Source organism: Diadema setosum, chromosome 20 (assembly GCF_964275005.1).
Source record: "Diadema setosum chromosome 20, eeDiaSeto1, whole genome shotgun sequence".
Taxonomy (NCBI): Eukaryota; Metazoa; Echinodermata; class Echinoidea; order Diadematoida; family Diadematidae; genus Diadema; species Diadema setosum.
In genome coordinates, this window is record NC_092704.1 from 33,877,433 (window position 1) to 33,891,727 (window position 14,295).

A 14,295-nucleotide genomic window follows, 5' to 3' on the forward strand; every position below is an offset into this window, starting at 1 on the left:
CGAGTGCCTTGATGCCACTAGCTGGCACACATGTAGGGACACATGGCTGCATGACAGTGACCAGCAACACCCATTAGTGCCAAATTAATAGAATATTAACTAGCGCTATCCGTACTGCATTCATTTGGTCAGATTACTGTGGTGGTTCTAGCATGATAGATATTGTCATCTTGGCATTGTTAGGTGTATACTACCTCATATCATTATTAGAAGTTATTGTACAAGATAGTGTGCTGTAAGCTCCAATTAAGTTTTTGTTAGTGACTGAATTTCTACTTTTAACATAAAGTGTTGTTTCTGTCAAGATACAGTACAAACTGTTATCACACAGTGAATGGTCTCTAGACTCTATACGTAGAAAGGATTAATCATTTTGGGGGAGATTATCACATCAATCCTCACTTCCCCTATTACCAACTACTGCTTTAGCTAAGTTTCTTTACTTTTGCAAATTTTGCGACTGCCTTCAAATGTTAATAGCATTTTACACATAAAAGAAAAATGGAAGAAGGCACAATCAGGTACTGAGATTCGATGGGAGTTGCAGCAGTACAGATGAAAACCTGTAGGAGAGCAAAGCCAGGAGGAAAAAACAAACAAACAAACAAAGGAATCAAATGAACATACATGTATCTAAATACAGTCAAACAAGTCTATAGATAACAGTCACCCACGGTACCCCCCAAAAGTACCCATTACAGACAGGCGGATGCCAAAACCAGGGTTTTTAACATGGTCTTTCTCTCGGAGGGTGGGGGGGGGGGATTTTTAGTGGCCACATATGGCAGGTGGCCATTACAAATAGGTGGCCGCTAACATAGGCTTGACTGCAGAAGCAAAGAAAGAAAGCAACGTATTGATGAAAATTTGAAGCAAATTTGGATATCAGGCACAAGAAGAAACTGTTAACAGTAGGCCTATCCCCTAATCATCTAAGAAAATGAACATTTTCACATAAATAGAGGCATCTAGCATTTTGGAGTTGTACATCAGATGTTCTGATTTCATACTATAGCAAATACACTTTGGTGATGTTACATTCAAAAAGCAGTCAACTGTCAAATTGAATATGCCACACACCCTTCATATTGGTGAACGTCATATTTCTGTATTTACAAAATTTAATGGAATGTTTCTTGACAGGTTGGTCAAAAGCAGACCTCAGTCTTCAAATAACTTTGAAAGACATAGCATCATCTGAAAAGTTCCATATGATTTTAATTCTCACAGCATCATTCGTAAGTCAAATTATTCACTGAAGTGCTACCATGAAAATGATAAGAAAGATTTGGAACAAATTATCCTTTTGTGTGTGAGAGAAAAAAAAAATGTTGGTCCTAAACGTAAAGATATAAGTAATCAAGGTCAGCATGAGAAATGTGCTGTCTCCTTTACTGTGCATAAATTCTCATTGTAACTAAATTATCACAGCACTGATTCGGTACTGAAGGAAATAAATGTCAGTTTCGAATTTGAATTATTTATAAACAGTCACTTTCATTTTTACGATAATGTACAGCAAACTGCAAAAGTGGCTATATTTGCATGGATAGTTTTTAGCCCTCAGCCAGCTAAGATGAATTTCACATGTTTTTAATTTTGGAGCATATGACATGCAAAATTATTCGCATGCTTTTACTTTCAGGCTAGCTTCTGGTTGCACAAAAATTCCCACATTGTGAAAATTTCCACCTTTACAGTCTGCAGTCAATGTATACATCATCTCTTCCTACTCACATTATTTAATGGACTCATATCCAGATGTAGAATCTCCTCGACATAGTCCTACCAAGTGCATGACACCATCCTGGAAACGAAATGATATACAGGTAACAATGTATCAATTTTCTTGATTGATTGATTGATTGATTGATTGATTGATTGATTGATTGATTGATTGATCAATTGATTAATCAATTGATTGATGAATTGATTGTTTGACTGATTGGTTGATTGGCTGATTGATTGATTGATTGACTGATTGACTGGTTGATCGATTGATTGTTTGACTGATTGGTTGATTGGCTGATACCTGATTGTTTGTTTGTTTGTTTGTTTGATTGATTGATTGATTGGTTGATTGATTGATTGATTACTATTGGGGGGTTTATTGTTATCATTATCATTATTACATCAAAATACTTCCTACCATTACTGATAATAAAAGTACACTCTTAGAAGAGCTTATTCTATCTGGTATTTTTTGCAGTGCTGTGGAAGACAGCGAATGAACAGGATCTGATGTGCTTCAACACAACATAAAAAAAACACAAATTTTCTAAAAACATATGTAACTACTATTAAATTTGAATTGGAGTACTTCTGTAGTAGGTTTAAAGTTTCAATGTGTAAACCTTAAAAGACAGGGCTTGTCATAGCGACACTCACTGTATGATTAGGATTAGGATTTCTATTCATAAAATATCAGTTTGATCTATAACTTCAGCATCTTACAAACACAACTCACACTTTAAAATTTCCTTTACACCTCTCCTTAACCTCACAGAAGCACAACGGGAAGTATGAAAACATATACGTTGGTATATTAAGGAATGGCTTGCACGATGACTAGGAAAAAACCAGAGATAAAACTCAATGAGCAAAAAACTCTGGAAAACCTTGTGGCTAATTAAGGAGCATACATTAATATCGAATTATTACAAATAAATTAAACTGGTCATGGTGAAGATGCAAGCTAGAATGATTTTCTACACACGTTAACGCCACTATATGCCCAACATTAAAAACCTTACTCTGACAAGCCATCCATGGCATTCCGGACTATTCATACGTCCGATTCTCTGGCTCCGATGGAATGCGTAAACATGAATACATTAACAAACAAACAACATTTGCCTGCTACACAAACGTAACGCAGGCAAAGAATATTCACTTCTTACTTTTTTTCTTCTTCTTTTTTTTTTTGGGAAAAAAATATATGGCTATTACATTGATATCACCACCTAAAAACTAATACAATGCCGGTGCATGTGCTTTCACTATATGGCAGTCAATATCACTTTGTTCATGTGAAAAGAAAAGAAAAAATAATGAAATCAAATTTGTAAGTTTACCATGAGCATTTGAAAATTCAGTGTATATAATTTAATGTTAGAAATTTGAAATCGTTGAAATAAAGGCACAAAACATGTATATGCAAAACATATGCAGAGTGAAAACAGGGATTAAAAGATATTCCACTTTTAGCTTAACACTGTCCAGAAATATATAATCAATACATACATATCACTATTTGACCACTCTAACCGGAGAAATGAAAATGGGATGGATGGTCAACAGGAAGGGGCAAAGACTGTCTTTCTCTCACCTTGACCAGTGCAGGAAAGTCTGACCAGAAGTCATAGTTTGGAATAACCTCCTTGCCCTGGGCACCACGGACATACTTCATGAAGAGAATACCGCCCACAAAGTAGACTACCACCAGTACGGTGAATCTACACAACAGAATATAAGAGGCAAAAAAGGTTCCTAACAAAAGGTTGAGTTGTATTTTTCATTTTGTACAGTCAAACCTGTCTATAGCGGCCACCTAACGGAAACAACAAAAGTGATCGCTATAGACAGGTGGCCGCTATAGACAGGTTGGTAGCCATTTTGAATTTCAATACTTGCATTTTATAATAGCAGAAAATACCGCATGTTATTCTGAAAAAACAGCAACCACAAATAAGTTTGCATGTGCAGCTATATCATGGGGATTTTTGTTGTACAATTTACTTCATTTTAATCTCATTTTTGCCTACTTCTGTTCTTTTTATTTCAAAAATAACATTTCAGGACTGAGGAACTGCTCTGGTTCATACCGGTTTGCATGAATGGTGTTCACGAGTGAGTTTGAGGGGATTGATAATATGCGAAGCTGACGTAAACAACAAACAATACCCAGACGAGTACCATATTGTCCTTTAATATTCATTTCAACACTAATTAGTCGGCATTTTGGTAAAATTCTAAGATGTTATTAGGAGTTGTCTTTGCCTTTGTAGCATCTATTCAGGGCAGCAATACTGAAGCCCAGATCTAATCTATATAGTCAAGTTAATGGTAAGACGGCTTTTCATGGCGAAGAGCTGCATTAATTTTGTCGATCATGTCTGCGTGATTGTGACTGAGCTAGGACTCAGTAGTATTCATGCAATGAACGTTAAAGCCAACATATTCATGGCTGATTTAATGGTTCAGCTAAATTTTTGTGGCCACTATACGCAGGTAGATATTCACCATGGGATACAAAATGAATGACCGCTGGCCGCGTTAGGCAGGTGGCTGCTGTATAAAGGGTCTATAATACAGCAATTTCATGCGGGGGATTTTTCAGTGGCCGCTATAAGCAGGTGGCCGCTATAGGCAGGTGGCCGCTAACACAGGTTTGACTGTATATGCCTTGTTTATTCTATTTGTTCTGCATTTTTTTCAAACAACTCTTCATACATCCTTGAAATTATACCATTAATAATAATAATAATAATAATAATAATAATAATAATAATAATAATAATAATAATGATAATGTCTTATTTACCCAGGGTAGCCTCTTCAGTGTTGCCACTGCTCTACCAGAGGGCCCTGCTATCATTATTACCCTAGCGTTACCAGATACCCATCTATACACCTGGGTCGAGAGGGACTTAGTGGGTAAAAACATCTTGTCCAAGGACATAAGCACTGGGTGGGATTCGAACTCGGGTCCTCGAGTCAGGAGTCTTATCCACTATGCCACAGCGCCCCCACTACATAACATCTAGTAATTTTTATTAAACACACAAAACTGATTTCTGGCAGAAATATTTTGGAAAATATATACTTTGATCAGTATTTACAACAAATGAATATATTCCCATAATGGAGGTGTAAATGTGACAGGTTTTGAGGAAGTGCTTTAATACCATTTTCGGTTTTCATCACACACAGGTGACTAGCAATAGTCAGCAAACGGTATCAACCAGGCACATTTAGGAATATGCAAGTAAACGTCAATCTCTTGCATTATATGTGTGTTTTTGTCTGTGTGTGTGTGTGTATATATATATATATATATATATATATATATGTGCACACTTACCATATGAGGGGATAAATTTGATAGAGTAATAAGAATAGGAACGTGACTTACACAATACATATTACCCCTCCTGCGGTCAGTCCACTGCTGCCTGTCATACATCCAGCTACATCATTCACACAGGCAAGGCAGGTATTTATTGTAAATGTCTGCAGACAAGCAAGGGCCAAGAGAAAGACACCAGTTTGAATTAGTTGTTGTTGTTTTTTGAATCAAATGCAAATCATCCTGGCAGGCTTTGCTTCACTGCATCCATGCACATGTAATGATTTAAGTACATTATGCAATCTCAAGGTGAAATCCTAAAGAAATCATGGTTTTTGTTGTTCTTTAAAGACACCATTTACCACTCGCAGATGAAATTGAACCCCCCCCCCCAAAAAAAAAAAAAAAAAAGTTTTAGTGCTTCAAAATAGTTCTAAAGTGTGAGTTAAGGATAGAAACAAGCAATGTAAAAATGTTAATCAGTATAATCCATGTTTAAGTACACTGTGTATATTGTTAAAGATACAAAACGTGAGAAAAAGTCTAATCAAAATTGTTTCTAGAATAACCGTCTACACTTATGGTTGATTGAGAAAATTAGTAGTAACTAGTACAGTGTATCTCCTTATATTTGGGGATTTATTGCAAAATATTTATATGCTGGACCGATGTTTTGTGATACAACTGAATTATTCTTTGCATCAAATGTGATAACTTGAACATTTTTAGTCACTGCTCCAAATGGTAAACAGTGGCTTGAACTCGTTGTGGGCCATGGAATAAACCTCCAGTGTGCCACATTTATTCTGACACTACAATGCATGAGCACCTTTTATATTCTGGGTTTTTATTTTCAAAGTCATGTAACTTTTTATACAAGAGTATATGATAGAAATGCACTAGAGCAGAATTGTTGAGAAATTTGCAAACTTTGCTGTGACTTCATTGAAAAACAGAGTTATGGCACTGAAATGCTTTCAATGGGCTGAGCATATTACTGCAATTTATCGGATTTTGCACGGTTGTACTTTCGAGCAAAATATGGAAAGCTGGCAAGCCACCGAGTCGGATGTGCACATGTGGCACACATAGTTAGTTTATTCATATGATTTTTTTTATCTCAATTAATCTGAACCAAAAGTGTGGGGGGGGGGGGGTTCAAACAGAAACCCTATCAAGCTGGTGTACAAAGTGTGGCAAAAAAAAAAAAGAAATAAAAGAGAGAGTCAACACAAATCCACTGTACGTACAGTAAGTCATCAAATGTACAGCAAACTAAGATACCTTCACTGCGTTTTTTTTTTTATAATATACTTCAAGTTAACCCCTGTGCAAAATCGCACTATAATTCTGGACATGACTTTTGTAATGGAATAATCGACGTCTTTCACATCTTATTCATGCACCAAAATCACTATTCCTATTCACGTTTCACCTCACGCATTCATACTGAGCAAACAAAGAGAAAAACGTCAAAAGGGCTCAAATTTTGTATTTTATGGTAAAAGGTCTAACATGAACATTTCGGACAATGTACATGATAAAATCTTGTGATAAATTAATATCTTCTTTTACTGAGGTGAAATGTGAATTTCTTAGCATTTCTACATTTCTAAACCAATGATGTCATTTAAGCATTTCAAAAATCTTTTTGATTTACTCTTCCTCATTCATACTTACATAAGTTCCTGTACTCAGCTCACCCTGCACAATATATGTGGCCTTTTTCTTTGCACTTGCATCACAATGAAAGTAGACTTTAGAAGTTCTGGGGGAAGAATAACAGTAAGTGATATATGTTACACTATGTGATGCAGCTCTCCACCAATGACAGAAGTAAAGAAGGAATCTAGGGCTACAAAACCATGTCCATGCAGGAGCAGTCTTCTGACACATCTTGATAGATACAGCTTACTCCATTATATCAGAAAAGCAAACTGTATAAATTTATGGGTTTGATTGAAGGGTGATGTCAGAAGATGGTAATATTTGAATATTATGTGACCGTCCAGCTCAAAACCCACAAAGCGTAGTCCAAAATGAATTTGTATCTTCTACACAGTTTAAAAGAGTAAACTCTAAGCTTTAAAATGATATGTAACTTAGTAAAATTGGACCATCCTAACCAATTTAAAAAGTGATTAAAATAAGCAGGCGCATAGAAGAAAAAAACAGAACAGAGGATATAAACGGAGTCACTCAAGCATATCTATGACGACATTCTATTTCCCAATTAAAGCAGCTCCTGTCTGTAAAAATATGGTCCAGAAAAAACTGTTTGCATCTCAATTTTTCACAGCCAAATTTTCACAGCAGGTATAAAAGAGATTTACAGGGTAAGACAAAGTTTAGAAATTTGAGTCTGTCAACCCAAATGACACATTTTGGTCCATTGAAGAGAATCTTAATCTGTGATTTTTTGTGCATTATGAGCTGGGTGGTCACATTCTTCTATGACCCATCAAATCCTGGTGGTAAGATCCTGGTGGTACATGTATATTGCTGCAGGGATTAGCATCTTAACCATATCAAACTGGCAATTCTGAATTGTAATAATATGTTTCCTGTAAAGTAGGAGAAAACTTAGACTGAACTGACAAAGTTCATAAACAAAGAAAAATTACAAAGCTTTGCCAATTGACACAAAAAAAGTCAATCTAATCTTCTGAAGTTTGTGGCCAATGCTGGGATCAGGTATAAATGTGGTGATTTACAAACAATAATATAGAATACTACCTTGGCATACACGGAGCAATGAATGACATTAAATATGATGAAGAGATCTAATGGAATGACACTACACAGATGCAGAGTCTGGGGATTCATTCATCACTATCCTAACCCCTACAATGTATCTCTTGAAGTGTCTCCTTGACCTCAAAGAATAATCAGTACACAAAACTGGAACACAATTATTCCTCTTCCAGTATATCATGTGCTCATGACCCTCACAGTTGTGGCCGAGATAATAATACAGGTTTTAACTTTTTGCAAGATACAAATTAGAAACCACTCGTATGAAATATTAAATATCCCAAAATTGAATTATCCTTCAGGTTTATGCCAGGTTTAAGTGTGTGCGTGTGTGTCACACACAAACACACTGCTATAGCTTCTGACCATCCGAGCATCAAGTTTCTGGGACGAACACTGAACTAGGGATTTCTATAGCTCAGTTGGTAGAGCACTGGGCTAGCATCCGGAGGTCTCGGGTTCGAATCCCGATGGAATCCCATTTTCTTTGCTCATTTTCCCACTAATAAATATTGAAGAGCACACAATTTTTAGAGGAATCAAAAACTTGAAATGCCTGAGATACCCACGAACATAGAGGTTCTTCAGAATAAAAGGTGGGATGCACCTTTTATCAGGACCACTTTGTTTTACTTTGTTTTTTTATATCTCCGCCATTTCAAAACCGATTTTCTTCTAATAAACTTTAATTCCTCTCATCTCGCAAAACGTTGAAACTTGAATCCCTATTTCAAAGAAATCTATACCTATCCCTTTAAAGAATTTAAGGAGTTTAGGACATGCCTGGCATCAGAAGTGGTGTACGTTATGACAATGTCTCCATTCTCCACAGAAAAGGCAGGAGTGTTCGGGTCACCAATATCATAAAAGATGGTTCCCCCTTTGTTCTTCTGGCATGCCTGATTAAGAAAGAAACAAAAAGAAAATTATACTTTTTTAACAGAGGATATACATACAGTATTGAAAAAAAAAGAAAAATAAAAAAAAAGTCAGTTCACTAAAAATGTTAATAATTTTTTTTTCCTACATAGTTTATGCATGGTACATACTACGAAATCACTAGATTGATCATAGAAACTAATTTATCTTTCAGCACGGCTAACTTTGCCTATGAAGGCATACAATATGATTACAAAATCACAGACAGGATACAGAAAAAATACAAAGAAAATCAAATTACCATGCAGGAGAATCCCTATTAAGTAGAGCTTCATGAAATTCTTCCGTCGATGTGGAGCAATTTGACAATCAGTTGCAATAAAAACATCTTGTCAGAAAAATTTCATGAAACTGAATAATTACACAGTACCCACTGCATGCTATAAGGATTAGAACCAACACTTGCTGTCGGGCCGAAGCTCGGTGATCTGATGACACCTGTCCGAAGATAAGAAGGTCATAGGTTCAAATTCTGCTTGAGTATGTACGCCCATAATTTTTTTTTTTTTTTTTTATCATAACTACTACTACAATACTAATCAAATCGGTGCTTATTTACGACAATGTAGGTCAATTTGTCAATCAGTTTCAATATATCCGTTTTGTTGTTAACATCAGATATAACAAAAACAATACAGATTTATGACAGTCTGTGCACCAAAGTCAAGAGTAGGTAAAATTTACCCAGACTCTTCATGTCCATATTGGAAGAGACACAGGCCTACACAATGTACTTGTAAATCATACTCACAGCCACATTGGTACACATTCCATCTGTGAATGGGTAGCAGGGGTTGTATGCATAGACGTAGTCATCTGGTTTCTGAACTGCACCCTGATATGGAAACCTGAAAAAAAAAAATCAAGAAAACTAAACAATCTTGATGATTACTCTTTATTGTGAGTTTTGGGGATACAGATATGATAGACTGTGCAAAATGGGCATACATCTTATTATATTGTTACTGATTAGTAAACAATTAAACATTGAATCAAAGCAGTTGTGACTATGAATGTCAATCACCAGAGCAGGTACATGTACCTGGTACAAAGTAAGGCAATATAGGAGTTTCAGGGACCAAGCACAGAATGATCTTAAAATGCCATTTGATTTTTCAGGTTACAGCATTGGTGTACAGATTATACATACAAGCGTACTAGGGTTCTAAATGATGCCATGTAATTGTCGACCAACTTTTCATCAGAAATTTATTACGATGCATGCAGAAATGGCATAATACATATATTTGTATAGTATTCCCCACCCACTTGCTACTGTATGCTAAGTGTACGCAGATGTTCTGCTGAAATTGTTATAGCCAGCCCCTGTGTTGAATTGCCGGATTATGCTGGTTTCCATAATGCCCCTGAACTTGTGAGGCGAATGTGACTTTTTCCCCTCATTATGTTGCTATAGATTTTGCAATAAATCTGGCTCCTTCACTCTCTCAATCAGAGTAACAAATGATGGAGAAATACAGGGAGAGAGAGAAAAAAAAAAACTAGAAATGTCGCTTTGGCGACAGGTATGCCTCCGCCAATTTGCATTATTCTGTCAATAGATATACAATATATCTTGAAAATACCAGACAACAGTTTCACAAGATTAGCAAGAAATTGCAGTCACATGTTTGATGGTATACCATAAATTTGTTGAGAGGTCCATTCCTTGAACTACCTACATTTTTATGTGGACTAAGTCTTTGCAGAGCGCAATTATTTTGTAATTTTGAAAAGTTTCATGGTTGACCTTGCTGTGCATTTTTAAGGTCCAGTTTTAGTAATGTAAGGCATTATGACAATTTTCAACAAAACAGCTACATTTTCAAAAGCTTGAGCAATTTATCTTTGACTCTATGCTTGACATTCAATCTTGTATCCCCAAATATGTATCTTTCATGGGGATATTTTTAGCCATTCCATACAAAAAAAGATGGAAATACTAGTGACATTTCAGTACTATATAGAATCCTGACATTACAAATTATACAAAGGATACTTGACAAGAATACCACTTAAAACTGCTTGTCATTTTATTTTGCATAAAAGTAGCAACTGCTTCCAAGCAATTGCTTCAAGCACAATTACAAGCTTGTCAAGCAAAAGATTGAGCCCAAGCAATAGTTTAATCAATAATATATGCATCAACTTTTGCCTGTAATTAATTAACCTTTTGATTGCCCTGCACAAGTTATTGTTTGCGATTTCAACAAAAGGACGTCATGCCTGTGAGAACATGAGAACAAAGGTGGGTATGATAGCATGATGTATATGAAAGGGTGTGTGTATTTCCTGACATTGCAGAAGAGCTGTAATATTCATAAATGCATACAATGTACACACACACACACACACACACACAAGAACAAACACCTACTGGCTGATTCCCATCACTTCCCCAACTGCTTCTTAAAGGACAAGTCCACCTTCATATACATTAGGGTTGAGAGAATGCAGCAATATTAGTAGAACACATCAGTGAAAGTTTGGTGAAAATCCGACAATCCGTTCAAAAGTTATGAATATTTTAAGTATCTGCGTAGTCACTGCTGGATGAGAAGACTACTACAGTGTATGATGTCATATGCGTACAACTACATTTAGAGAGAATTTCACAAAACTTTACTTTTTGAATAAAGAGCACATTTCTTCTACCTGCTACTGACATATGTTAAGGGTAATATTATTCCCGCTGCCTTCTGAAAGAGAGAAGTCGAGTGTTCTTTTGGTATGCGAGAAAAATGGAAATATGTTGAATTTTCTTTATTCTTTCTTTATATCGTTGTACTCATGTGACATCACAACCTTACTTAGTCTTTTCATCCAGCCGTGGCTGAGCAGAAACTTCAAAAATTCATAACTTTTGAACGGATTGTCCAATTTTCCTCAAACTCTCACTGATGTTTCCTACTAATATTGCTGCATTCACTCAACCCACATGTCTATAAAAGAAGGTGAACTTGTCCTTTAAAGTAATTTAGATCTGCCAGGTTGCACATGGAGAGAGGTCTCCTTGCTTTCCACAGATGTCAGATGTCCTACCCATTTCTAGTCACATTTTGTACGCTAAGCAGTGGACCCTCCCCTTGCTGAAGCAAAAAAGTTTCTTTCCATATTGTATCTTAGAAGAAATTTCTTCATAAATTTTTGCTTTTCCTGCAGAACTTTGGCTCTTCTTTTATGAATAAGAAAATGTTTAAAAGCAAACATCCCAGTTAAGCAAAAGCTCCAGCTCTTTTTACAGAACTTAGAAAACCACAGACAATTGCTAGAAAAAAAAAAAGTTCTGTTTTATGTACATTTTTAAGCAAATGCTTGGTCCCAGAGCAATTGCTTACGGGCAGTAAGAAATTGCTTGTGCTTGCTAGCAAAAGCATTTGCTAATTTTTATGCTTTCGGCCTACTCCAAATCCTGTTTGTGCTGCAATCTAAGACATTACATTCATGGATGCTTATTACATGCTAAATGTAAATGACTATCGCTAGACCTACACATGTAAGTTTAACCCTACCATGTTGTTATAGGTTGCCAATCCTAGTGCTGTTCTGTAGGGAGTCTAAGACTACTGAAACTGCAGACCAGCATCTGCTATTGGGCAAGTCCAAGATATCGCGCACCTTACGTATGGGACATTCAGAGATTTCAAACCTCTGAAAAGTAATGAAGGAGCACTTGGATTTTATTGTTTATCATCAGGAGGACTGGTATCCCTGAGAAGAATATTGTGTTTAAGTTTGATGTCATTTGACCTTGGGTTAATGGTTTTATTAAGAAAAATATGCCAACTTACGTATGGGACCAGAGAAAAACTGGATTTTTCAAAATAAAGTTTGAACTGAAAATTCTCTGAAAGTACCTTACTGATCAAGTTCTGTTTGGAAGTGAAGAAAGGTACAATACTGAAGTATCTTCCAGCAAAGTTTCACTGCAAAAGAATAAAGCATATTTTCATGAAGTTGGTTTAATTAACGAAAGTACACCTTACGTATGGGACATGGCTCAACTTACGTATGGGACATTTGTCTTTAGTGCACAAATGCATTCATGGGAATGACTTTAAATTTCCCCATAGTGTCATATTCAGTTCCACAAATCATGCTACAACATGTAACAAAGGAAATAGACTTCTAAGTGGGTACTTTCCTGGTTCAGGTACCTAGCAAAAGCTAAAATAAAACAAATAAAAGTAATTACCAATTTACAATTAAATGTCTTAGTTTGGATTCCGTCATGCATTAACACTGTCCTCATGATGTCTGCACATACAGATATAGTGTACTGACACTCTATTTCTAGCCCATTTGTAATTACTCTAGTCAATATTTTTTCATCAAATGAAAAAAAAAATGAGCGAATTCTAGCTTGTGACCTTGATATAGCATACATGTACATGTACAATAACTAATTTGTAGTCTTGATAATTTCAACTTTAGAATCAAATGTCATGTACAGTGTAATTTGCAAATACAGTTTGAAGTGGGTACTTTCAGTAGCTCTAGGCTTACCTTGCAAGTTGTCTGAGTTTTTATAAAGCTTTTATAATTGTTTGAAATGCAGCACAAAACACAACAACAACAAGAGTACTTCATTTTGCTCTGTAATCATCATGTTTTGCCATGTGAATTTTAGCTGAACTGCAAAATCAATCAAATTTTAATGAAAGTTTTAGATTTCAAGGAGATAGAAGAATGTATGTACCAATGCTGTTTTTTTTTTTTTTTCAAATTGCTTGGCTTCGTGTCTATGAAACCAAAGACGACAAAATTTGTGTTACTTTGTACATACATACATGCTTGTGTAGCGATACAGGAAAGATTATCATTTGCACATTCAAATCTAGATTTGAAACACTTAAGTTACTCACTGATCTGCAAATTACAATTTTGAATAAATTCTAATAACCTCATTTGATCATACACTACCAGATTGCAATGTATGTTGATAATTGTGTAGATGTGGGGTACAAAGTAAGTATGAGTTGATGAAGGTGTCTCAGAGCACATCTGTCTCTTCAAACACAAAATAGAAAAGAATATTGAATTCCCTATTTGTTTGTGTAATTTGTGTTTTTAGCACTCCAACCACAGAACCAGTATTGATATTGTGGTTTATAGCAAATGTAAACTATAGTCTTCATTTTACAGGATTTTCAGAAATCATGTTCATGACCTTGATGTTAAAGTCACGACATATTCTGAGGGTGAGCAGTTGAAATATTAACAATCATATCAAAATAAAAAGTATTCTCATAGGGTTTTTCCTTTGCTATCAACTCTAGTAATGACAAAGTTACCTGCTCACACCTTAAGTGATTTTTCTTTTCAGTAAGACCTATAATGTTGTCATTGATGAGCGCCATAAGCACAATTGTTTTGATTTCGCTTTTGAGGCTGTACAACCTGTGGTACATGCTGAACAGTGTACTGCACCTAAAATGACACTCAGAGAATCCCATTCTTGGACAAAGTCATTTTGTAGAGAGGTAAAGTTGAAAATGATAACTGAATTAAGAAAATGTCCAATATCAAAATGT

At 35.7% G+C, this 14,295-nt stretch overlaps 1 protein-coding gene across 1 annotated transcript in view; it reads right to left on the reverse strand.

Moving 5' to 3' along the window:
- Positions 1-436: 436 nt before the first annotated feature.
- Positions 437-14,295, reverse strand: part of LOC140243784 (cation-dependent mannose-6-phosphate receptor-like) — a 36,951-nt gene continuing 23,092 nt past the window's right edge. The window contains exons 2-8 of the mRNA XM_072323453.1: positions 9,513-9,609; positions 8,606-8,721; positions 6,749-6,836; positions 5,135-5,232; positions 3,329-3,455; positions 1,738-1,807; positions 437-563 (exon numbers count right to left, since the gene is read on the reverse strand). Of these exons, the coding sequence (XP_072179554.1) occupies positions 1,739-1,807; positions 3,329-3,455; positions 5,135-5,232; positions 6,749-6,836; positions 8,606-8,721; positions 9,513-9,609 (595 nt within the window). The 3' untranslated portion in view covers positions 437-563; position 1,738. The remainder of the gene's footprint in view (positions 564-1,737; positions 1,808-3,328; positions 3,456-5,134; positions 5,233-6,748; positions 6,837-8,605; positions 8,722-9,512; positions 9,610-14,295) is intronic.